This window comes from Giraffa tippelskirchi, chromosome 7 (assembly GCF_054371585.1).
Source record: "Giraffa tippelskirchi isolate mGirTip1 chromosome 7, T2T-mGirTip1v1.2.pri, whole genome shotgun sequence".
In the NCBI taxonomy this organism is placed as follows: Eukaryota; Metazoa; Chordata; class Mammalia; order Artiodactyla; family Giraffidae; genus Giraffa; species Giraffa tippelskirchi.
Window position 1 is genome coordinate 91,462,305 of NC_137281.1, and position 27,655 is coordinate 91,489,959.

General features: G+C 37.8%; 1 protein-coding gene across 9 annotated transcripts in view; it reads left to right on the plus strand.

Moving 5' to 3' along the window:
• The window catches only part of SLC12A6 (solute carrier family 12 member 6), a 94,422-nt gene that overhangs the window by 41,073 nt on the left and 25,694 nt on the right, over positions 1-27,655 (plus strand). For 6 of the 9 annotated variants that reach the window (XM_081507010.1, XM_081507014.1, XM_081507018.1 and 3 more), the window contains 2 exons: positions 14,513-14,557; positions 26,751-26,845. In XM_081507010.1, coding sequence (XP_081363136.1) covers positions 14,513-14,557; positions 26,751-26,845 — 140 coding nt within the window. Of the gene's footprint in view, positions 1-14,512; positions 14,558-21,627; positions 21,708-26,750; positions 26,846-27,655 lie in introns of those variants that run through there. The other 3 variants (XM_081507011.1, XM_081507017.1, XM_081507020.1) reach the window with 2 other exon arrangements.

Here is a 27,655-nt window from a genome sequence, read left to right on the forward strand (position 1 = left end):
TATTTTTATTGTTTTCATAATTGTTCGCGTGTTTTCTCTCCAGATTATTGAGAAGAAAGGGTTAGTACTGGTGTCTTAGTGCCAAGCACAGCACCTAACACAGAGTAGGCATTCAGAGTATTGGTTGAACTAATAACAACCATCTAGAGACCGTGCTAGAGATGCTTGTTAGCACATGGATAAACTACAGTGGCCTGGTAATAATTATATCTTCTTGGTCTCTGATAAATCTGATATTCATTTCATTTGCATATTGCACTCATTTTTTTTTTTTTACCTAAGATAGTGCTTTTATTTTTAGATTTCCACACAGAGAATTTCAATTTTTTTTCCTCTCCTTTAGATGTCTTAAGACTTTTCCTAAGGGATCAACCCTTCAAAACAAATGATCCCAGATATGTCACATGTTTATTCCTCTTGTGTGATTTTGAGTTCTCCATGATTTTTAAGGTTTTTAAAAGTTTTACTTAAAATTCCTACTGCACTCAATCCATGTTGCTCTTCTCCTTTAGAGCCTTGCAGCACTAAAGGCAGTACCACAGATTATCAGCTATACCACCTTGGGCAGTTCATTTCAGTTTTCTTAGTTTCTTTTGGAACACGGAAATAAGTCTTTCTTGCAGGGTTTCTGTGTAGGCTTGCTATGATGATAGTAGGAAAATTTCCCTAAATGAATCGCTTGGAGACTGCCTTTATAACCTTTCCATTTTTATATATCACTTTTGCATTATTTAATATTTTTTCTTACATTGAGCCACTGGTTTTCTGGTTTCCTTTATATGGGAAACTTTGTCACCAAATGAAATTTCAGCATGCTTGCCACTGTATAAATAAAATATAAACTAAAAATAGGTGTAATATAAATGATTTTAATTTTGCTAGATGCCGTTGCCAAGCAGAGGCTTTGAGCCTATTAAAAAAGAGACCATAGAGCTCTAAAGAGATGTTACAGACATTCTAGCACAGACATAAGAAAATTCTATTTGATAAAATACTTCAACTCCCGGGTAACAGGGTTAACGATAAGTGTGTAGACAGAAGGTGGAGTCACATCCTGATTACCTGAAACCACAGATATAAAACCTGCCAAGATGTTTAGAACAAATGAATTTAATAAACCTTTAGTATAAAATTATAAATATTTATGAGTGCTCATTCTTTTTTTTTTTTAATATTGATTTATTTGACTATGTCAGGTCTTAGCTTCAGTATGTGGGATCTTTGTTGTGGTACTTAGTTGCTCCACAGCATGTGGGATATTAGTTCCCCAACCAGTCATTGAACCTGCATCTCCTGCATCACAAGGGCGATTCTTAACCACCGGACCACCAGGGAAGTCCCTGAATGTTTGTATTCTTACAGAAGTAATCAAAATATAAAAATAAGAAAAGTGAAATAGTATAGTTCGTAAATGTTTTCAGATAGTAAAAATTAAACCATATTTACTGTCTTCCATAGGTGATCTTTATCTCTTCCTAATATCTCTACCGTTTCATCCCTGACTCTGTGTTGGATTCCATAACCACATGGGCTTCTCTATATCGTCTCATGCCCAGAATGGCAGAGGGATTCTTTTTTAGTTTTTTATGTTGAATTTGACTCTTCAACAAGATTATGAGCTTTTAATGTTAGAAATATACTCATTCTTTTATTCCTCACAGTATCTAACAGTTTTAGGTGTCTTTAAAACTTAACCATCATTGCTCTTCTCTCAGTCTTCCACAACTCAGTAAATGGCATCTCTGTTCACGTAATTGTTGGAAAAAACTTTGACTCCTTTCTTTCCCCCATCCCATGTGCAGTCATCAGCATGCTAATCTTGTGAATCCTTCCATCGATACACACCCAGCATCTGATTACTTCTCAGCACCTCTGAGCTGATCCCACTGCCGTTATCTTTTCTGAGACCATTGTAAAAGCCTTCTAACAATTTCTGTTTGCTCAACTTGCCTCCTGCAATCTGTTCTTGAGCTAGAGTGGTCATATTAAAACACAGATCAAAACCTTCCAATGGATTTCTTGCTCACTCAAAGTAAAAGTCCCTACTGTGTCCTACAAGGCTCCACATGATCTGTGCCCCTGCCCCTGACACACATCCATCTCTTATCCCACATTTTACCACTTTTATCTTCTTGCTATTCTGTTGAGTAACAGAATAAACAGCTTCCTTGCTGTTTATTGAACAAGCCAACAGGTACCTGCTTCAGGGTCTTTGCACTAACTGTTCCCTCTGCCTGCAGTGTTCTTCTTGCAGGTAAGTTTCTGGTCAAATGTCACATTATCTGACAGACATTTTTTAGATTCAGTTTCTAAATTATAAATTAGCACTCAAACCATTCCCTCACTAATCCTCTCTTTTCTTACTCTGCTTTTCTTTTTTGTTTTCTTATTACTCTTGACACTTAGCTTGTTTGTTTTTCTCTTCTCCGCTAACATGTAAGCTCCTTGATAGCGGGGATTTTATTGTTACATTTCTAGTAATTAGCAGTGTTTCACATGTAGTGAGTGAAAGTCACTCAGTTGTGTCTGACTCTTGGCAACCCCATGGACTGTATAGTCCATGGAATTCTCCGGGCCAGAACACTGGAGTGGATAGCCTTTTCCTTTTCCAGGGGATCTTCCCAACCCAGGGATCGAACTCAGGTCTCCCACATTTCAGGCGGATTCTTTACCAGCTGAGCCACAAGGGAAGCCCAAGAATACTGGAGTGGGTAGCCTATCCCTTCTCCAGCGGATCTTCCCGACCCAGGCATTGAAATGAGGTCTCCAGCATTGCATGCGGATTCTTTACCAACTGAGCTATCAGGGAAGGCTCACATGTAGAAGGTGCCCTCAAAATATTTATTGAATAGAAAAATGAAAAGGGCTACAAAACTTAAAATCACAGGAACATTACCTTTGAAGACTAACTCTTGAGCCCTCATTCCGGAATATATCATCAGGCTCTCAACTTTTACCATCTTCACTAGAGTCCTAATCATACCTTTCTGAGATTTCTCCAGTAGACTCCTAGTGGGTTCTCCCATTCCTACTCTTGCTCCTGCTACAACCCACTCTTCAACTAGCAGTTTCCATCTTCTAAAAAGTTAATCAGACCTGTCATGCTGCTATTTAAAACCTTTCCAGCTATTTCATATCATTTTCTTATCATACTCTACCATAGTCTGCAGTACTACAAGATGTATCTGCTACCTAATTTGCTAACCTTTCTTTCTTTAAAAACCACTTTCCTACTCTGTATTTTAGCCACGTTGTTTCCCAGACATGCCAAGCTTATTCCCATTCTAAGGCCTTTGTGTAGCTACTCTTATGCGCTGCCCCAAGGCTGCATTATTGTTTCCTGGCTGTTCTCTCTTGACTCTGCATCCCTTCCCTTCCCAGACTGGCAACTGTTTGAACCTGCCCTTTGGAACTCAGGGAAGGTCATGGAGGCTGAACTGAAAGACTCCCGTGCCCAGGAGCCCCTACAGCGTCCTACTTGGTTTCAACAGTATCCCAGTAGATACTATCTTTGTTTGGCAGATACTTCTAAATATCTTTTAAAAGTTATATTTCTATTACATTAAAAAAAATCAGAAAGGATCTCTTGATTTTCCTTTATGGGGTACACACCAAGTATAAATAACTAATGATTTAGTAACTTTTTGTAGGCAGTGCTTTGTATTTCCATCTTATTACTTAATTACTTTGCTTAAAATTGCCTGATTTTTTCACCCATCTATTTATTTATACCCAATTAATCACATGTGCGGAGAATGCGATGGCACCCCACTCCAGTACTCTTGCCTGGAAAATCCCATGGACAGAGGAGCCTGATAGGCTGCAGTCCATGAGGTCGCGAAGAGTTGGACACGACTGAGCGACTTCACTTTCACTTTTCACTTTCATGCTTTGGAGAAGGAAATGGCAACCTACTCCAGTGTTCTTGCCTGGAAAATCCCAGGGACAGGGGAGCCTGGTGGGCTGCTGTCTGTGGGGTCGCACAGAGTTGGACACGACTGAAGCGACTTAACAGCAGCAGCAGCAATCACATGTGAATTTTTTTAGGTCTGTCCAGTATTCTTGCCTGGAGAATCTCAGGGATAGAGGAGCCTGGTGGGCTGCCGTCTATGGGATTGCACAGAGTCGGACACAACAGAAACGACTTGGCAGCGGCAGCAGCAGCAGTTTCATTGCAGTCAGTTCAAGATCTATATAAAGAGGATAGGTTTTCCAGATTTTACTTTATATCAACTTGTTTTCCCTCCTAAGTTTCCCACCAAAATTAGAACTTACTCAAAATAGAGGCAGAATCTAATAAACATGAATGTTAGAGTAATTGTCTTCGATTTCATCTTTAATCATCTTTACCTAATTTTGAGTCCAGATGGCTTCTTATGATGATGATGCTGCTTTGGTTTTTTTAAAATTGGAATTGAAAAAATTAGAAATGTGTTAAGACTGGTGATTTCAGGCATTTGGTATCTTTAAATAATTTCTGCTGCCCTTGGTCTTGCCTACTTCTTTTTCTACAAGCTTAGGCAATAGTTTCTATTATTGATTGTATTATTTTAATGAAATTACTGATTCTATCTTTAATGACTAAAAAGTACAGTGATATTTAGATGCACAATGTAGATTAGCTTTCATTTGCTTCAAATTCTCTGCCAAGAATGGTAGATGAAATGATTATCAAAGGAAATTCAGAAAAAGACTATTGCTATGGGCACTGAGAGAGGGGATCAGGGAGCAGACAGACTGAAACTACAGTCATGGACAGCTAGCCAATCTGATCACATGGACCACAGCCTTGTCTAACTCAATGAAACTAAGTCATGCCGTATGGGGCCACCCAAGATGGACGGGGCATGGTGGAGAGGTCTGACAGAATGTGGTCCACTGGAGAAGGGAATGGCAAACCACGTCAGTATTCTTGCCTTGAGAACTCCATGAACAGTATGAAAAGGCAAAAAGATAGGACACTGAAAGATGAACTCCCCAGGTCAGTAGGTGCCCAATATGCTACTGGAGATCAGTGGAAAAATAACTCCAGAAAGAATGAAGGGATGGAGCCAAAGCAAAAACAGCACCCAGTTGAGAATGGGACAGGTGATAGAAGCAAGATTCGATGCTGTAAAGAGCAATATTGCATAGAAACCTGGAATGTTAGGTCCATGAATCAAGGCAAATTGGAAGTGGTCAAAAAGGAGATGACAAGAGTGAACATCGACATTCTAGGAATCAGTGAACTAAGATGGACTGGAATGGGTGAATTTAACTCAGATGACCATTATATCTACTACTGTGGGCAGGAATCCCTTAGAAGAAATGGAGTAGCCATCATAGTCAACAAAAGAGTGCAAACTGCAGTACTTGGATGCAATCTCAAAAACGACAGAATGACCTCTGTTCGTTTCCAACGCAAACCATTCAATATCACGGTAATCCAAATCTGTGCCCTGACCAGCAGCGCCAAAGAAGCTGAAGTTGAACAGTTCTATGAAGACCTACAAGACCTTCTAGAACTAACACCCAAAAAAGGTGTCTTTTTCATTATAGGGGACTGGAATGCAAAAGTAGGAAGTCAAGAAACACCTGGAGTAACAGGCAAATTTGGCCTTGGGGTACAGAATGAAGCAGGGCAAAGGCTAATAGAGTTCTGCCAAGAGAACACACTGGTCATAGCAAACACCCTCTTCCAACAACACAAGAGAAGACTCTACACATGGACATCACCAGATGGTCGACACCAAAATCAAATTGGTTATATTCTTTGCAGGCAAAGATGGAAAAGCTCTATACAGTCAGCAAAAACAAGACCGGGAGCTGACTGTGGCTTGGATCATAAATTCCTGATTGCCAAATTCAGACTGAAATTGAAGCAAGTGGAGAAAACCACTAGACCATTCAGGTATGACCTAAATCAAATCCCTTATGACTACACAGTGATAGTGAGAAATAGATTTAAGGGACTAGATCTGATAGACAGAGTGCCTGATGAACTATGGATGGAGGTTTGTGACATTGTACAGAAGACAGGAATCAAGAACATCCCCAAGAAAAAGAAATGCAGAAAAGTAAAATGGCTGTCTGAGGAGGCCTTACAAACAGCTGTGAAAAGACGGGAAGCGAAAAGCAAAGAAGAAAAGGAAAGATAAACCCATTTGAATGCAGAATTCCAAAGAATAGCAAGGAGAGATAAGAAAGCCTTCCTCAGTAATCAATGAAAAGAAATAGAGGAAAACAATAGAATGGGAAAGACTAGAGATCTCTTCAAGAAAATTAGAGATACCAAGGGAACAGTTCATGCAAAGATGGGCTCGATAAAGGACAGAAATGGTAGGGATCTAACAGAAGCAAAAGATATTAAGAAGAGGCGGCAAGAATACAAGAAGACCTGCACAAAAAAGATCTTCACGACCCAGATAATTGTGATGGTATGATCACTCACTTAGAGCCAGACTCTTGGAATGTGAAGTCAAGTGGACCTTAGGAAGCATCACTATGAACAAAGCTAGTGGGGGTGATGGAATTCCAGTTGAGCTATTTCAAATCCTGAAAGATGATGCTGTGAAAGTGCTGCACTCAATATGCCAGCAAATATGGAAAACTCAGCAGTGGCCACAGGACTGGAAAAGGTCAGTTTTCATTCCAATCCCAAAGAAAGGCAATGCCAGAGAATGCTCAAACTACCACACAATTGCACTCATCTCACATGCTAGTAAAGTAATGCTTACGATTCTCCAAGCCAGGCTTCAGCAATACGTGAACCGTGAACTTCCAGATGTTCAAGCTGGTTTTAGAAAAGGCAGAGGAACCAGAGATCAAATTGCCAACATCCACTGGATCATTGAAAAAACAAGAGAGTTCCAGAAAAACATCTATTTCTGCTTTATTGACTATGCCAAAGCCTTTGACTGTGTGGATCACAATAAACTGTGGAAAATTCTGAAAGAGATGGGCATACCAGACCATCTGACCTGCCTCTTGAGAAACCTGTATGCAGGTCAGGAAGCAACAGTTAGAACTGGACATGGAACAACAGACTGGTTCCAAATAGGGAAAGGAGTACATCAAGGCTGTATATTGTCACCCTGATTATTTAACTTATATGCAGAGTACATCATGAGAAACACTGGGCTGGAAGAAGCACATGCTGGAATCAGAATTGCCAGGAGAAGTATCATAACTTCAGATATGCAGATAACACCACCCTTATGGCAGAAAGTGAAGAAGAACTAAAGAGCCTCTTGATGAAAGTGAAAGAGGAGAGTGAAAAAGTTGGCTTAAAGCTCAGCATTCAGAAAACTATGATCATGGCATCCAGTCCCATCACTTTATGGCAAATAGATGGGCAAACAGTGGAAACAGTGTCAGACTTTATTTTGGGGGGCTCCAAAATCACTGCAGATGTTGATTGCACCCATGAAATTAAAAGATGCTTACTCCTTGGAAGGAAAGTTGTGACCAACCTAGATAGCATATTAAAAAGCAGAGATATTACTTTGTCAACAGAGGTCCATCTAGTCAAGGCTATGGTTTTTCCAGTAGTCATGTATGGATGTGAGAGTTGGACTATAAAGAAAGCTGAGAGCCAAAGAATTGATGCTTTTGAACTGTGGTGTTGGAGAAGACTCTTGAGAGTCCCTTGGACTGCAAGGAGAACCAACCAGTCCATCCTAAAGGAGATCAGTCCTGGGTATTCATTGAAAGGACTGATGTTGAAGCTGAAACTCCAATCCTTTGGCCACCTCATGCGAAGAGCTGACTCATTGGAAAAGACCCTGATGCTGGGAAAGATTGAGGGCAGGAGGAGAAGGGGATGACAGAGGATGAAATGGTTGGATGGCATCATTGACTTGATGGACATGAGTTTGAGCAGGCTTAGGGAGTTGGTGATGGACAAGGAGGCCTGGCGTGCTGCGGTTCATGGGGTCGCAAAGAGTTGGGCACGACTGAGCAACTGAACTGAACTGATGGACAAACTAAGGGAGATAATAATGCTTTTCAGAAAAACTGTTTATTGAGAGACAGTTTTGTAAGTGAATACCACCCACAAGCATTTTTTTTCTCTCTATTCTGTGAGGCACAGAGCAAGAAATAAAATCTCTGTTCTTTACCATTTGCCCAGGATAAACTAAATATATTGAGAAAGTGCCCATTTTATAAAACTACTGTATCATTATAGTTCCAAGGAAATAGTTTCAGTTCACTTTTCTGATGCCATTTACCCATTGTGAAAAGGTATATGCTTCTATTTTGTATTTGAACTGCCCTTTTATCTGTAGTTTCACAGCTTTTGTATATAATCTGGTTGTATTATGACTTAGAAATAGCTTAATTTAGGAAGGCTATCAAAGGGTTAAAATAGTTACATTATTGGCAAATTGTTCTCATTACAGGAAGTTATTTGGTTAAAACAGATACCATTTTGAGTAATATTTCAGACAACTCCCAGTATTAGGCAAACTTGGGTTGGGTGTGCCCTCATTAGTGACACAGGCAGAAAAAATGTTGAATGGGAGAGTTCAGATACAGAACAATACAAAGGTGCCCAGACATATCTCAGAGCGTTGTTGAACACAGTTTGGTTTTCATGCCCAGAAACACCCTTCAACTTAATAAGCCCATTTACCAGTTGTGCTTTTTTACAGGCATAGCTAATTTCATTCTAGTGGGTTCATTAGTTTGTTTACTCCTAGATTTGCCCTTGTTTCAGCTTTTACATATATTAATGAAGCATTTATTTGCAGGTCCTTGGGAGTTAGTCTTCATATTACCAAATAAGTATTAAGTAAAGATTGCCCTATGTTCCTTTAATTATAGTACATGAAAAGACTTGTAAAGAACTACACAGTGGACTTATTTTTACTCATCTTAAATATAGTCGTCCATTAGAATCCAGGCGGGATTGGTTCCAGGACCCTCCCCGCTACTCTTGGAATACCAGAATGTGCAGATGCTCAGATCCCTTATGTAAGATGGTGTAGTGTAGTTTGCCCTCCAAATCTGTAGGTTCCATCCCGCTCCCACCCCCCATCCCTTGGAAATAGAGGACGTATAGGAAAATGTTCAAGAGAAAAGTCTTGGCTTAAGTAGAAAATGCATGTAATCATGTGTGCACATCTCAGAAGGCAAGAAAATATACAGTAAAGAAAGTGGTAATTCTTTTAAAGAAAAAGTCATTTATGTAACCCCCTCTGAAATCATACCTATTCTATCTGAGTTATCTGAGATTTTTTTTTTTCATAGATACATGCCCTGGCAATTCCAGATAACTTGTTTTAGGCTATTGTACTTTATTTTAGAACAAGAAAGTTAGAATTACAGAGTATTAAGAAACTTAAACATAGGTTCTCAAAACGTCATGACTGTATCTCCAACCTTTCTTTTTTGTCATAGTGTGGTGTGTCTTTGGTCATTCGTTAACCCAAGCGCTCATCTGGTCAGTTATGTATGTTAAAATCCAAGGTTCTCAGCTTTGTTCTGTCCCAGCACACCTGATGGATAAAGGCATTCCTATTAGTGACAGTATCTGGGAGTCAGAATCTTTATAAGGATTGTTGGTATAGTTTTAGGAAGAAAGTAGATGATGCTAATAACTTTTCTGCAACTTTTCCTTTAGAATCACTGGAGTATATCTAGATGATGACCAAGGCTCTTCTGGTTCTGAAATCATATGATTCTTTCTCTACTCTTCCTTTCATGTTACTTATGTACCTGTTTTTCTGTAATGATAGTGAAAGGTGGTTGCCGTGAGCTGTGTACTACAATGGGATTTGTGACCTCCAGAGGAGAGGATTTCGATCTGGGGCCAGAGACCAGGCTTGACCACTTGGGGCTTTTTGTGTAACAGAATTTTATTCAAGTATAAAAGAGATAGGGAAAGCTTTTGACATAGACATCAGAAGAGGGCAGAAAGAATGCCCCTTGCTAATTTTTAGCAAGGCATTTTATTTCTCTTAGAAAGCTGCTAATCAGATAAGAGAAACACCTCACGGCTGAGGGAGTTTCACCAGGCCCCTCTCCCACAATGTGCTTCCCTGGTGGCTCAGTTGGTGGTAAAGAAACTGCCTACAATGCAGGAGACCCGGGTTTGATTCCTGGTTTGGGAAAATCCCCTGGAGAAGGAACTGGCAACCCACTCCAGTGTTCTTGCCTGGAGAATTCCTTGGACAGAGGAGCCTGATGGGCTACAGTCCATGGGGTCGCAAAGAGTTGGACACGACTGTGCAACCGACTTTTACTTTCTCTCCCACAGTATGCATTTTTGAGATAGAATGCCACAAGGTGTGTCATCCCCGGCCGTAAAACAGTTGACATGAATACTTGTTTGTTGAGCCGTTATCAGCCCAAGGTTAGAGAAAAGAAAAAAAGTTAGTCTTAGGCGGACATTCAGAAAACTAAGATCATGGTATCTGGTCCCATCCCTTCATGGCAAATAGATGGGGAAACAGTGGAAACAATGAGAGACTTTATTTTGAGGGGCTCCAAAATCACTGCAGATGGTGACTGCAGCCATGAAATTAAAAGACGCTTGGTCCTTGGAAGAAAAGTTATGACCAACCTAGAGACAACATATTAAAAAGCAAAGACATAACTTTGCCAGCAAAGGGGGCAAAGTTTGTCCATGGGGTCGCAAAAAGTCGGACATGACTGAGCAACTGAACTGAACTGAGGCAGAACCATTTTGAAGAAAGGCAGATCCCAAAGCAAATACATAGTTTCATTAACATAGCTTAAGAAAAACATTTCCATAAGAAAAATGCATCGGTTAGCTCAAGGTTTGAGAAAAGTTCATGCAGAACCAGGTGTCTACAACACAGAATTAAAAGAAACTTCTTCTAATTTTGTGTAGAGAAGGAAAAAATAAGTCTGCCACTTGCTGTTTATTTCCTCCTGCCACTTGGGGACCTCTGGCCTTCCTACCTGTTACCCTCTCATCCCGTGTGTGTGTGTGTGTGTGTGTGTGTGTGTGTGTGTGTGTGTGTGTGTGTGTGTGTGTGTGTGTGTGTGTGTGTGTGTGTGTGTGTGTGTGTACACACCTCTGGCCTTCCTACCTGTTACCCTCTCATCCCGTGTGTGTGTGTATGTGTGTGTGTGTACACACCTCTGGCCTTCCTACCTGTTACCCTCTCATCCCGTGTGTGTGTGTGTGTGTGTGTGTGTGTGAGAGAGAGAGAGAGAGGGAGAGAGAGCGCTTGTGTGATATGTTAATATGCTGTAGAACTGTTAGTCCTACTTTTGTCTTATATACAAAAACAATCCATATTCTTTATTTAGATAGGAAATAAAACTGGTTTAAATTAAAAAACAAATAAATTAAAAACTGAGAAATCATTTTCTAGCATGTTGGGGAAAATATCTTTTAAAAATTTGAAATTTCTCTTAAGACAAAATTATGGAAGAAAATCTTCTCAAAATATAATATCATTAAATGCTCACATAGCATTTAAAACTTTAGTTCTAGGAATCAGATTTCTATCTTATGTCTTCTGTGATTATATTATGTAGAATATAATACATACTGTATACATCAGAAATCAGAATTTGTATAGTTTCTGATTGGTTCTATCTGTCCAGGCTGCTTAGTGTTAGATTTAATTATGTATACATTTGTATTTCAAAACACCATGGAAACTGTCATTTGAATTTTGTTTAAAATAGTAATTCTTAAAATTCTTTGTATCTTGGACCTCTCTGGCATTCTTAAACCTGTTTAAACCTAGCAGGCACTCTAATAACTACCATAATTTCAAAGTAGTGTGGAACCTAAAAGATATTATGAGGTATAGACAACAGTAATGTGATATGAAAATATCAGTTATTGTTGACAAAATCACAGGTAGTTTTTTTTTATGTAGTTTGTTGCCTACATCATATTTGGGAAAAATACTTGACTTCAACTAGAAGTTAGTGAAAATGAAGATGTAATTTTTTCCCCATTGTTCATAGACCCCTGGTCTAAAATTATTTTTTTTAATATTATTTTTTGTTTTTAAATTTTTACAATGTAGTGTAGGTTTCTGCCATACAACAACAGGAATCAGCCATAATTATACATTCCCCAAACACATTCAAGAAATCCAGGTTTAATTCTCTGTATCTCAAGAGATTTACTCTTTGAGGAAAGTGGAGCTCAGAGTCTTTTCCTTATTGAGCTTTTAACGCTTTACAAGCCTTTGAAATAAGCAAGTTGTTAATTGGCAATTGTCAGTATTTCTTGGATTAAGAACTTGGTTTATTGCCACTAATTTTATCACAGAATACTGAAGAAAGAGATATTTATAAAAGCCAGTTTAGTCATTTTATCTTAAGGTCAAATCAGAACATATCTGCTGGTAGAAATGAATGCTTTACTTATGTCTTGACTTGCAGCTGCTATGGCTACATATTCTTTGATCATTAAAGAGAAAATGTAATTCATGTCATAGGTCCTGAATCATTCTTCTACTTTATGGAACTAATATTGATTGGCTAAATTTGTGTGATTATTTTTTAATTTACTTTTTATTATAGAAAAATATATACAGCACAAAATTTTCCATTGTACCATTTTAACCATTTTTTTAGTGCAGTGACATTAAATACATTCACAATGTTGTGCAATCATTACCAGTGTTTCCAAAATTTCTCACCTCCCCAAACAGAAACTGTCTTCTCAGAATTCTCTGACGTTCCAATGGTTAGAACTCCATGCTTTCAACTGCTGTGGGTGGGCCTGGGTTTGATCCCTGGTCGGGGAACTAATAAGATCCCACAAGCTGCACTGCATGGCCAAAAAATTTTTTTAAAAAGAAACTCTGGGACTTCCCTGGTGGTCCCGTGGTTAAGACTCCACGCTTCCACTGCAGGGGACACAGGTTTGATCCCCGCTCACCCAGTCAGGGAAGTTCCACATGCTATGCTGTGTTGTCAAAAAGAAAAGAAACTGTACCCTGACCTAAATGAAGAGATAAACTGAGGCAAGCTAGAAAAGAGGAGTTTATTCAGTAATAGCAGAGGAGTTGCAATTTAGGACAAGCAAACTAGTAAGCTATAGATGAGTCTGGTCAAAGTTTAGGAAAGGTTGTATTTATGGGCAGGGATTGTAAAGAGGGGAGAGTTCAGTTTGAGTCAGTTAAAATAAAAAACAAACAGAGACCAGCCTTGAAAATTTCCCGAGCAGACAGAATGAGTCTAGCCACACAAACAAAGCTCTGTTCAGCCCACTTTGTGAGAGTAACCCAACTTGGGTCATCTCTTGTTCATGCCTCTGGCAAAACTTACCAGGGTTGAAATGAGGCCTCTGATCAATCCCCCATCATCTGAGAAAACTTTATTTCTGTAAGTCAGGCATTTTGGGGAAATCAGCCTCTTAGTCTTTAAGTTTTGTCTTCCTGAGGGCACATGGATGAGTCTTGCCATTTTATATGCTCCAGTTCTATTTTAGATTGAAATTCTTTTAAGGCTTATTAAATAATAACATCCTATTCCCAACTCCACCTCCAATCCCCAGCCCCTGCTAACCTCTAACCTATTTTCTATCTTTGTAAATTTGCCAATTTGCCTTTTCTAGATATTTCATATAAATGGAATCATACAATATTTGTTCTTCTGTTTCTGGCTTTTTCCCCTTAGTGTAATGTTTTCAGGGTATATACACGTGTATCAGAACTTGATTCCTTTTTATGGCGAATAATATCCCAGTGTATATATATATATACAAATCTTCTTTGACATACAGTAGGATTACATCCCAATAAACCCTTCCTGAATTAAAAATACTGTAATTTGGAGTGCATTTACTATACCTACCTACCAATTTAGCCTAGCCTATCTTAAGCTCAGAACACTTCTGCCCACAGATTGGGCAAAATCATCTAACACAAAGCCTATTTTATAACAGTGTGTTGAATATCTCATGTAACTTACTGAATATTGTACTAAAAGTAGAGAACAGATTGTTCAGGTACAGAATTGTTATGGTTGTTTATCCTATTGATTACATGTCTGACTGGGAGTTGCTGTGTGCTGCCCTGCCCAGCGTCACAGGAGAATATTGTACTGCATATCACTAGCCTGGGAAAAGATCAAAATTTGAAATATGGTTTCTACTGAATGCATATTGCTTTTGCACCATCATGAAAGCAAAAAATCTTAAGTCAAGCCATTGTAAGTCAAGGACCATCTGTACCACATTTTGTTTACCCATTCATGTTTGGAGGTAACTTGCATTATTTCCACTCTTGGCTGTTGTGTATAACGCTGCTGTAAACATTGTTCTACAAGTATCTGAGTCCCTGTTTGCAGTTTGTTTGTGTATGTACCGTGAGTCACATGGCAAATTTGTTTAACTTTTTGAGGAAGCTGTGGGATTATTTTTTGTAATAGTCATATGTTTATTATCCTTTCATTAATGTTTCTTGAGCATTATTTTATTTTATTTTATTTTTTTGCTTATTTCCTTGGTTTGACTTTTGTTGCTGATTTTTAAGAAATTATTTGTTTTGTTCATTCATTTTTCTTTTCTTTTCAATTGTTTGTTTTTCAGACCCGAGTCAGAACTCCATCACAGGGGAACACAGCCAGCTGTTAGGTACAGTATTTCTGTGGGGACTCACTCTCTCTAAAGTCATCCTTTTCCTGCTTATACTGAGAGATATTACTCCTTTCTCTAATTCTATTTTCTGTACCCTTTTTCCACTTTTCACTCCTCAGCTTCTTTTCCTGCTGTTACTATTCCCAACTTGGTAAGTTTTAGGAATCTATTCTGTAGTTGATTGTTAAGACTCAATTTAGTTACATTAAAAAGTAATTTTATATTGTCTGTGGTTTTAAAAAAAGTCTAAGAGTTAGAGCTTCTTTTTTCCAAGATAATTTTGAAAAGAAGATACAGTATTCTGTAATATCTTATGATTACCTTCATTTTAATTCTCAAAAGTACTTCATGAACAGCACAGCCTTCATTCAGCGAGCCAAAGAAATTGATGTTCAAATTCCTTATCTGTGAAATAAGTTATGGAAATGAATTGATTTCTTTTAGGTATCACTTACTTAAATTGCAGTAAGCTTGTAATTTGGTAAGAAATTACATCTCAAAACTGATGAACTTTTCAAATATAAAAACATATTCTGGAATGAAAGGAATTCAAATAATATAAAAAGTAAATATATATATATAATGCAGAGGTCCTGTAAAGTATCCCACCTCACCTCTGCTCCCCCAAGGTAAACTTGCTATAGATACTTTATTTTGAATTCTTACAGAAGTTTTTAATTACACATTTTCTTTTGCTTTTTAATTTATCACTTATTTATTTTGGCCTCATGGTGTGCAGAGTCTTAGTTCCCTGACCAGGGATCAAACCTGGGCCCCCTGCATTAGAAGTAGGGAGTCCTAACCTTTGGACTGCCAGGGAAGTCTCAGTTACACATTACATTAAATACTTTTGTTGTTGTTGTTCAGTCATGTCCGACTCTTTGTGACCCCAGGGACTGCAGCATGCCAGGCTTCCCTATCCTTCACCATCTCCCGGAGCTTGCTCAAACTCATGTCCATTGAGTCAGTGATGCCATCCAACCATCTCGTCCTCTGTTGTCCCTTTCTTTTCCTATGACTATGTCTTTTCCTTTTTCTGTCAGTGCAGTTATACTATACAGATATACTGTATAGATCTGTGTAGATGTATCTATACAGATGTATACTCATCTCTTTGTATACTTAAATATACTGGCAATGAGAGTGCAAGTATATATGTACAAAATGTTCGTTGCAGCATAGCAGTAAACACCTGGAAATAACTTAAATACTCGTAAATAAAATCGGAGAAGGCAATGGCACCCTACTCCAGTACTCTTGCCTGGAAAATCCCATGGATGGAGGAGCCTGGTAGGCTGCAGTCCATGGGGTTGCTAAGAGTCAGAAACGACTGAGCGACTTCACTTTCACTTTTCACTTTCATGCATTGGAGAAGGCAGTGGCACCCCACTCCAATACTCTTGCCTGGAAAATCCCATGGACGGGGGAGCCTGGTGGACTCCCGTCTATGGGGTCACACAGAGTCGGACATGACTGAAGCGACTTAGCAGCAGCAGCAACATAAATAAAATTACAGTATACACATAAATAAAATACTTTTCTACACAAACAGAGAGGAGGCAGATCTTTATGTACTAAGGTGTCCAAGATAAAATATTAAGTGAAAAACAGGAAATCACAGAACGGTCCATACAGTGTAACTCCACTGATAGAAAAAGGAAAAAAGATAGTCATAGTATTTAATATAAAAATGTGTAATTGATACTTCCCTGGTAGTCCAATGGTTAGGACTCTCTGCTTCTAATGCAGGGAGCATGAGTTTAATCCCTGGTCGGATAAATTTCTTAATTCCCAACAGTGGGTCAAAAGGTATATATATTTTCAAGAAGATACATCAACTGAAACCCACCGATAAAGAGTATGGACACATACTAAGCTCCCTATCATCAAAAGTAGGTGTTATAAATATTAACATTTTTTCTTTGGTAGGTGAAATGGCACCTCTAGTTTTTATTTGTACCTCTTTAATTATGAGTGAAATAAGTACTTTTAAATATATACTTTAAATAAATAAAGTGTAAAAAGTACTTTTAAATATGTAGCCTTGTGGTATTAGGGCTGTCACTATTCTCTTTTTTATACTTTTATATTATTTTATTTAAACTGTTCAACATTAGTCTTCTAAGTATAGAAATTTCATATTTGAGCCAGGAATGATTAAGATTTCATAGAAGATTTTGGTAGATCATGAAGAGTACAGTTCCCCCTAAACTGTTAAATTGCTCTGTCCCTGATACCTGCCTGACAGGTAGAAACGTTTGAAGAGTGGTTCATCATCTGAGCAGGAACACATGTGTGTAATGGAGGTAGAGGAGGACTTAGCTAATGACACGAACAGTCAGGGGAGTTGGTACCATTCCAGTGCTACTAAGCTGGGTTTTATTTCCAAGTGAGCACTTTGTAGTAAAACATAGTAGATAAATTAATTATAGGTGAAAAGAAATAGTATGCAATCATAAAGAGTTCCCTCAGTATTATCTAAAACCCCTAGGATTTGCAAAGAGGCTGCTCCAGACATTAATCTCATTTGGCAACCTACAGTTGCATTCATTTTTAAATAAACCTCAGAATTTATCCAGTTTAGGTTAAGTTTATCCTTCTACCCTGGGTTCTTTCTCCTAGGTTTATTAGGTCAGATTATATTCTCCTTTTTTCTCATGCTATTGATAATGGTCATCCTCTGTCTCCTGTTCTAAGTATGTTTGGCTACACCCTCAAAATCTGTACTGGTTTATTTTTATTTATTTATTTATTGGCTGAGCCGGTGGCTTGTGAAATCCCAACAAGGAGTTGAACTCGCGCCTTCAGCAGTGAAAGAGCAGAGTTCTAACCACTGGACCTCCAGGGTATTCCCCTTACTGTGTTGTGTTTTTTTTGGAGTTGCAAAAGAATAAAAGACAATTTATTGTTATATCTTCTAATCATCTTATGATTCCTCAGAAAAGGCATTGATAGCTTGAATTAAAATCTTGCCAGATTCTATAAAAAAATCTCACTTAGGATAACTTGGCCCAGTAGGTGAAAAACTGCTTCAGTTGCCTTGCCTGCTGAATGGAGCTTATAATAGGATCTTTCAAATCTTCTAAATGCTTTCGTTTCAACAAGGTAAAGTTATTTTAATGTATCTACTGTTTCCACTGACTCATCAGATCTCTTGCAAAACACAGGGTCAGGCTGAGGAGATGTACAGAAGGGTGAAACTGCAGTTGTGATAAAGAATTAAGCTGTATGCTTACAATTCATGAATTTTTATGTGTGTGTCATTTTCCATTTAAAACATTTTTGAAAGCAAGCAAGCAAGCAAGCAAATGAACAGTGGGCCCTGGCGTTTTTACAGTTTTTATCAAACATTCAAGGCAAAATAATTTCTCTTCTACAGTTTCTCTCAAGGAACAGAAAAGCAAGTAGACACTTCTCTGCTCAGTTTGAAACTAGCATAACCTTGATACCAAAACTTAACAATGACAGTGTGAGAACAGTATAGACCAATTTTACTTATGAACACAGATACAAATATCCTAAATGAGATATTAGCAGTCTGAATCAGGCAGTATACACTTGACCCTTACAATTTGGGTTTGAACAGCACTGGTCCTCTTAAACATGGATATTTTTCAATAGTAAATTCTTCAGTACTGCATAGGTTGTGGCTTGTTGAATCTGCAAATGCAGAGGAGGAACCTTAGATATGAAGAGTCAACTATAGTTATACTTTGAGTAACCCCCAGCATTATTCAGGGGTCACCTGTATTTTTAAAAATTACTAAAAAAAAAAATTACAAAAAATTACTTTCTGGTAAAGATACGTGGTTGGTTTATCATTAAAAATCAATTTATATAATTTAGTATATTAAACATATTGAAGGAAAAACATAAAATCATCTTAATAGATTACAGGAAAAAGATTTTATTGGAAACATATTCCGTATTTAAATTCATGAGCTCATAAAAAACTGGTCACCATTGGAGTAGTCTAGTGAATCAATTCATTATTCTGAGAATTGGTCTAAAAGAAAAGAATGAAGTATTTATCTTGCTTTTAACTATACCAATGTGTAACCAAATAGTAAATTACAGGGAACGTCTGTTTATAAAAGTATTTCAGCTAATAAATTAAGGAAAAATAACAAAATATCACCATTTTTGTAGCCTCTCATGAATTAATGAATCTAGGCATTCATCATCAACATTTGCTAGTATCTGAAAAAGAAAGCAACTAGATGACCCGTACCTCCAGACGGATGATCAAAATGTCCCTATGAGAGTATTTTCCTCCCTCCCCCATAAAAATACTGAATGTGGTTAAGCCTCTAGACCCAATTACCAATATATAGGAAATAGAAGAAAACAGAGCAACATGTTAAACAACATCACATGGATGCTTATTAAAATCTAGATCATCAGAAACTTTACTGAACACATGACATAGGTTCTTCAGTAAGTGAACTGCAAAGGAAAAGAGAGAAAGCCAGTAGACTTAAGAGATAAGCAACCAGTGCCTCTTATTTGGCTGTTGATTCAGACTTTCTTCTTGGAGTAGGAAATGGCCACCCACTCCAGTATTCGTGCCTAGAAAATTCCATGGACAGAGAAGCCTGGTGGGGTACAGTCCATGGGGTCACAAAGAGTTGGACACAAATGAGCACACACACACACATCAAACTAAAAATCAAAAACATAATTTATAACATTTGAGACAACCTTTCATGTTCACTTAGTCCCATAGTTCAGAACCAAACCTGTGCCGAGGGAGATTAAGCATACTTACTGCTCTTGTTCTGCCTTGCTGAGACCAACAAAGGCCATTAGACAAGCTCAGGAGTCTAAGGGAGGAATCTGAGGTTTATCTTGCATCTAAGTTGAAGTGTAAGTGGTAATTGAACAAAAAAAAGCAACATTATAGGAATAATAGCACCACAACAATAAAATGCTTATAAAGAGCAAGAATTTGGCATACTCGTTCTGCCTACAAAAAAGTATGCCATAACAAATGGAAATCTGATATTTTCAGTAGAGCCAGTGGCACTCCTATCAGTTTTCATTTGAATGTTCAATGAAACACCAGTAAGTTTTTCAATAATATCAGCATTACATGGTTGGTAAAATGATAATAAGGAAACATAATAGTGATCTGATGGGCTGTTTAATTCAAAGAATTACTGAAGCCAGGCTCACTAGGTATCCTCCAAAGGCATCTTAGGATGCTGCATAATTCTAACGAAGTCCTAGGATGGATATGAGTTTGTTTTTTTAGTTCTTGCAGAGTAAAGGTTATTTGCTATTCAGAAACTTAGAATTTCCATTCCACTTGGGATTTCCTGTAGTCATAGTAGTGACCCAGATTTCTGAAGGTTATACATCAGAAAGCAGCATGATTTCGAAGATATTCAGACCAAGAATTAATCCACACTCTTCAGTATAACCACTTTTGATTTCATACCTGGTTGAACCACGCCTTTCAGTTAACCACTTCTGATGAGAGCCTTGCTCCTTGCCCAGAAAGCTCTGACACTTCATAATTGACCAGGAGCTCTACTGGACCCTCCCACCACCACAAGTAGACCCTGGGTAAGACAATCTGGAAGACATCATTGGTCTCATAAATGCAGCCAAAGTCTCTGGAGACATTCTTCCCTCCAGCCACCCAAAACAAAATTAAGCAAGCGAGTATAAGTTGAGTCAGAAACTTCCAGAACCAGAGTGTCTGAAAGTTAGGATAGTTGCACCTGAAACTTGAGACTAGAGAGGCCTCAAAACAGAGGTGCCAGGGCTGCAGCCCAGGAAGCCAGAGCTGTAGGGGATGGCTTAGACCAGCGGGCAGCAGAGTGGGAGCAGGGGAGTTCTGAAGTCAGATTTTTATAGCAACAATATTATAGGGCTATTGAATAACAGGGAAGTAGTATGCTAAAGCTGGGACTCCTTTCCTCCTGTTGTAAGTTTCAAAAGGAATGAAGTGGTGTTGAGTCTGGAATATAACACTATTAAATGTCTAACTTATTTAATAGAGGATGCAGCTAGGAACATGAGACTGTTTAAAGAGAAGGTAAACAAACAGTTGTTGATATTTTTTAAAATGAAGGGGTTAAACAGATTAGAAACAGGCAAAAGGTAGTTATGAACAAAAAGAAAACCGCACTTAGACATATCTTAATAAAGCTGCAGGACATCTAAGAAAAGATCTTGAAAGCAGCAGAGAGAAGAAACAGATCATCAGAAGAACAACAGAATGATAAACTTCTCAGATAACAAATAATGTCTTAAAGTATTTGGAAAAAATTTATTATCCTAGAATTGTGCTTAGTAAGACACTTGGAGTTAAGGGCAAAATATAATCATAGATAAGTAAAAGCTAACAATATTTTTTACCACAAAACTTACACTGAATTATTTGTTTTCAACTAGGGACAATTCTGTCCCCAAAGGATATTTGGAAGTGTCTGGAGATATTTTTGATTGTCACTATTGGAGATGCTACTGGCATCTAGTGACTAGAGGCCAAGGATGCTCTTAAACATCCTAAAATGTGCTGGACAATATCCTACAACAAATAGTTATACTGTCGGAAATTTCACAGTGCCGAGTTTGAGAAACTCTTCTCTAAAGGAATTCTAAAGAATATACCGCAAGTAAAAGGAAAATGATCCCTGAAGACTAGTATTCTGAAATGCGACAAAGAATATTGAAATGGTAAAAGTAGACCTTCACCCAAGTCAGTGTTGTCAATATGAAATAATTTTAGTGTCTTATTTGTGTAGTGAAAAAAAAAGACTCCTAGAAATGTTGAACAGTAATATGTAAGTCAGGAGGCAAGAGTTGGAACTGACTAAAAGAGTAGAAATAAGAGTGTGAAAACTCCAAGCGAGGAGAGAGAGAAAATGGAATAAGGGGAAGTAAAGCAAAAAACACAGAGAGAAAATGAGAATGAATCATAGAGAAAAAACCAAAGAGAAATAAAAAGATGGTAGAATTCAGTCCGAATATATCAGTTGCTAAGGTTGATGAACCTAACTTGACAATTAAAAAGACAGATTGTCAGATTTTTAAAAACAGCTACATGCTCTTTACAGGATATCTACCTACAGCATAAGAACCCAGGAAAAATGAAAAGTTTAAAAACAGAAAAGGACATTTAACCAAAAGACGACTGGTATAGTTATCATTATCTTTTTCCTTCTGTTGTCTTTGGATTTATTCTCTTTCCTTTCTGGCTTCTTAAAGTAGATATTTAGCTCATATAATTTTTATTCTTTTTACTTTCCTTATATAAAACTTTAAAGCAATAACTTTACTTTGAAGTGATACTTTTGCTGCATCAAACAAGTTTTAATAGGTAGTGTTTTTGTTGTTACTCAGTTTTTAAGTAGATTAATCTTTGATCCTTGAATTGTTAGACAATGTATGGTTTTTAATTCCTAAATTTGCATGGTTTTTAAATTTGTCTGTTTATAACTAAATTCTAACTTCTTGTTATACACCAAGATCATGGCTTATATTTGATATAAGTTTGATATTTGTCCAATCTTTAAGATCTAGTACATGATAAGTTTGCATATATAAATTTTCCATGTATGTTTGATTAAAATATATAAACTCTTATTTTGCATGCAGAACTCTATCTCCATTAAGGTCAGGGTTATTCATTGTGTTATTTGGATTTCTTTACCTTTGCTGTTCTGTCTGCTTCACCTATCAATTATGGAGGAAAAGTATGTTAAAAAAAAAAAAAAATTCAGAGAAGGCAATAGCACCCCACTCCAGTACTCTTGCCTGGAAAGTCCCATGGACGGAGGAGCCTGGTAGGCTCCAGTCCATGGGGTCGCTAAGAGTCTGACACGACTGAGCAACTTCACTTTCACTTTTCACTTTCACACATTGGAGAAGGAAATGGCAACCCACTCCAGTGTTCTTGCCTGGAAAATCCCAGGGACAGGGGAGCCTGGTGGGCTTCCGTCTATGGGGTCGCACAGAGTCGGACACGACTGAGGTGACTTAGCAGCATGTTAAAAATTTCCCTGTGTGATGGTAGATTTATTAATTTCTTGATATAGTTCTGTTCATTTTTGCCTCAAATATTTTGAGGCATGGATGGGTGGATGGGTGGATATGGCCTTTTTTTTTCTTGAGCTGCACTTTGGCTTGCAGGATCTCAGTTCCCTGACCAGGGATTGAACTCAGTCCACACCAGTGAAAGCACCAAATCCTGACCACTAGACCACTAGGGAACTCCCTTGGCAACGTTTTAGATCGGCTCTGTTGATCCTTTCTTGCTGGTATTCATGCCCTTGTGTAATCCTCTCTCCTTTGAGTGAGGGCTGGACTTATGACCCCAAAACTTCTAATTATTAGAATATGACAAAAGTGATGTCACTTGCAAAATGAGATTACAAAAAGACTGTGACATCTGCTTTGCACCCCATCTCTGGCTCTTTGATGGCATGCTTTGAGGGAATCCAGTTGCCATGTTGTAAACTGCCCTGTGAAAAGTCCCACATAGCAAGGAAGTTGAGAAGGGCCCTTGGCCAACAGCCTGAAAAACAAAACAAAACTGAATCCTGCCAACTACATAAGTGAGGTTGAAAGAGAATCTTGCCCAGGCCTTCCAGTGAGACCACAGTTCTGGCAGGAGACTGTGGAGTAGAGTGCCCAGCTAAGCCATGTCCATATTCCTAGCACCCACTAACTGAGATGATAAGTATATGTTGTTTAAGCCTCTAAATTTGAGAGTCATTTGTTACACAGAAAGAGATAACTATAAACAATAGATGTATATTTAAAATTTATATACTTCCTTAGTGAATTAGGCCTTGTGTGCTTACCCTCTCATTCCTAATAAAGTTTTTCTCTTAAAGAAAAATTTATCTGCTAACAATAAAACTGGACCAGCTTTATTTTGGTTAGATTTTTCCTGATATATTTCTTTCCTTTACCTTTATCCTTTGTGTGTCCTTATTATGACTCTTGTAAACAAGAGACATAATATATATGCCTGGATTTTGTTGTATAATCCAATGTGTCAATCTTTATATTTTAACTTGTAAATTTCAATCCCTTACTTAAAAATATTAAAAATGAAGAAAATAACGTTAACATACTCTCACATCACTCTTTCCCAGCCCCAACCCCCATCATACTCTTTTTATCTAGAATAGGTCAGTGGCAAAAAGGAGGGGACTTCTCAATAAGTGGACTTAGAAGAGCTATCCATTTGCTAAACAACTACATGATCTGATTTCTTCCTGTCTTTCTAGCCACTCTATCCTTTCCTAACTCTATTTTGGCCATGTTATATATTCTGTTTATGAGTCCATTAAGATTGTATCTGCTTTAGGATCTTTTACTTATTTTTGCTTTAGGGTCTTTTAGAACTGCTATCCCCTCTACCTGAAATGCAGGTTTTTCCTGACCATCCTGTGCCAAGAGTATGCTACAGCCAGTTAGCGCATACCAGCTCATGAAAGCCAACTGTATTTTCTCTTCCTGAAACCAAGTTCAGTGAAGTCACATTAGTATTTTAAAATTAGCCTATGTGAATATTTGGCAAATACTATAAATTAGTATATAATTCTGGAGGACCTGCCTATCATCACTCTAATGATCTTACCAAAACTTGTCTGCCTTCCCATCCGCAGTCATAATATATCCCAGAACATGTTTCATTTTCTTCACTGAACTTATCACTTTTTTAAAAGCTATTTTCTGTCTTTTGTGACTTTAGTATATGCACAGTGAAAATAGTTTTTAACTGCCTTGTCTACTGTTATAGTGCCCAACATATAAGAACTTAGTAAGTATTTACTTATTGAATTAATTGAATAAGTGAATTACTCAAAAGTGGTGATAATTTTTAGCTGTGTCATTCTCTAGAATTTTCTGGAAGCATCAGAGAGAGGATAATAATTGCATTTCTTTTTATGACTTTTTATTATGGGAATTTCCAGAGGTTCAGAAGAGTTAAGTAGAATAGCGTAATGAAACAACATGAACCCATCACCCAGCTTCAACAATGTTGCAAATTTTTCAGCCCCCACCAGATTTTTTCCCCAGAATATTTTAAGGAAAATTCCAGATATCATATGATTTTACTTGCCCTTTCTAAAGAAAATAACCAATCCATATTCATATTCCTCTGATTGTTTCCTGACATTTGGTTTGAGTCAGGATTCTAACAAGTTTTGCACCTTGCAACTGATTTAGTATGTCATCTTAAGTCTCTTAATTTATGAGTTCACCTGTTTTACTTTATGTCATTTATTTGTTAACAAAAGCGGATTATTTGTCATGTGGAATTGTCCACATTCTGAATTTTTTAAAAAATAATGTTACTTATTTACTTTTGGCTGTGTGGGTCTTCTTGCTGTGAGGGCTTTTTCTCTAGTCGTGGGGCTACTCTTCATTGTGGCACACTGGCTTCTCATTGTGCTGGCTTCTCTTGTTATAGAACATGGGCTCTAGGGCACACGGACTTCAGTAGTTGTAGCACGTGGGTTCAGTGGGCCACATGTTCTGTGGCGTGTGGGACCCTCCTGGATCAGGGATCAAACCTATGTCTCCTGCATTGGCAGGTGGATTCTTTACCCTTGATTCACTAGGGAAGCCCCACATTCTGAGTTTGATGACTGCATCTTTGCGGTGATGTTTTAACATGCTCTTCCTGTTTTCTGTGAACTGATAGTTAGATTTAGAGGTTTGCTTATATTCAGCTTCCATTCATTCCTTGAGTAAGAATGCATCATCAATTGTACAGTGTATCTTTTTTTGCATTACATTAGAAGATTGTGTTGTCCCACTTTTAGTGATGCTAAATTTGATCAGTGGCTTATGTCTCAGGCTTTCACCTAATGCTTTTAGCAACCATTAATGATCACTGCTCATAACCACTATTTCATTAGGGGTTGGAAATTGGTGTTGTTTTTGTAATTGTATCATTCCATCTGCATTTATTAGCTAGAATGTTTGTACGATGAAGAAATTTTCTCTGTTTGGTTACCTTGAAATATAGTTGGTACAGGAAAGGTGGGATAGGGCTAATTGCTAAATTCTTTACATTTATTATTTTTCAGACTTTGATATTTTTTCATAGCAACTCCGCCAAGGGGACTAGTTGTTTTTTTTTTTTTTATTTAATGTATCATTTGGATATTTCAAGTAGTTGCATTTGAATTCATTGCATTATATATTTTCAGTGTTCACATTATCCCATTTTTAGCCAGTGGGAACACCTTCAGATTGACTCTTCTGTCCTTTGACATGACTCAGTTGTTTTGATAGCTTTCTGTTTCCCAAGCTCATCTTACATATTTAAGGTTTTAGGACTTTAGATTAAAATCTTTAATTTTTATATTGATCTCTAGTTCCTCAATATTTAAAATCTTAGAGTTTGGGGGGGGGCTTTATTATTTTTTGGCCTCACCGTGCTATATGTGGGATCTTAGTTCCCCAACCAGGAGTTGAACCCTGTGCCCCCTGCAATGAAAGTATGGAATCTTATTAACTACTGTGTTGCCAGGGAAGTCTCTAAAATCTTAGTTCTTAATGACATTTACACAGTTTTTAAAATTTTCTCTTTTGCCAGACCTGTATAACTGTGTAACTTTTACACAATAAAGAACCAAAGTTAAGCAAGCACTCAAACAACAGAATCTCTACTATTTTAGGGAACCCAATCTCTCTCTCATTTTCCCTTGGAGTGGGTTCACCAAATTCTTGTGGGATGCCTGTTTTCACATAAAAAGATATGTGCAAATGTTTGTACAAAAATGGTGTCATTTAGAAAAGGTCAGACAGCCCTGAAGAACAAGGGCTTTTATTGCCATTATCAACAGGAACAGTGTGTAAAGTAGCCTTGCCTAGCACAGTGTTGTACACCGAGCAGGTACTCAATGACTTTTTATTTTTCATCCTGGCTTTGGATGACATTAAGAGTAGGGTCTCTCTAGGCTAGAGTCTTAAAAGAATGGTGTTTCCAGTCTTCGTATTGTTAAGAAAAAGAATGACCCATGTTTACTTCTTAGAGATTTGCTTTTGCTCCTTTTCAAGAGGAAGTCACATTCTCCAGGCAATGCTAGCACTCTGAGATGAAAATCTGAATATGAAAGTGAGTTCTGTTATTACAGAGGCAACATGCAGTTCTTTGGTGCTGATGCCTCTTCAATACCAATGAGAAACTAACGTGGTATACTTTTTTTTCCAGATGATGGACATAAGAAAGCGCGAAATGCTTATCTTAACAATTCCAATTATGAAGAAGGAGATGAATATTTTGATAAGAATTTGGCACTCTTTGAGGTAATAGTTGGGAGAAAACTAGGGCAGAGACTTCAGGGACAGAAATTTCAAGATTGTTGTCTTCTACCCCATTTAGTTTTAAAATAGTACAGGTTGGATAATTTAATAACTAACTGTTAAAATATAATACTCATTATAGTTTGTCATTGGAGCTGATTTTATCTATATAATCCAATTGTTGCTAGTTAATAAATAACCATTGGATCAAATTTCTGTGAAATAAAGAGGAATGTTGACATCAAAGGCATATGGAGAATCTTGCTGTCTAATTTAACTAGGATGTAAATGTTTATGTTGTAATAATCTATGAAGTATACAATTTTTCAATTCTGTGTTTGGGATGAATGTTATTTACCTTAGAACTAGTAACCAATAGAGTTTCTCTAGGGGCTCAGCAGTAAAGAATCTGCCTGCAGTGCAGGAGCTGCTGGAGACGTAAGTTCGATCCTTGGGTTGAGATGATCCCCGGAGGAGGACATGGCAACCCACTCCAGTATTCTTGCCTGAAGAATCCCACGGACAGAGGAACCTGGCAGGCTGTAGTCCATGGGGTCACAAAGAGTTGTACATGACTGAAGCGACTTAGCACAGCACTAACCAAAAAGCAGGGTAGGAAGCAGGCTGTTGGATTAAGAGGACCTGAATGTCTCATCTGACTAAGACGGCATGGACTCTGATGGAATCTGTGGCCTGATTGTTGAAAGGAACCTGGGTTAGTCCAGCACTGCTTTAGTCTTACTTTGGACAATGATTCGAATGCCACTTTTCTCAGTGTTCCTATTTTTTTAATAATATTTTGTCTTAGCTTCC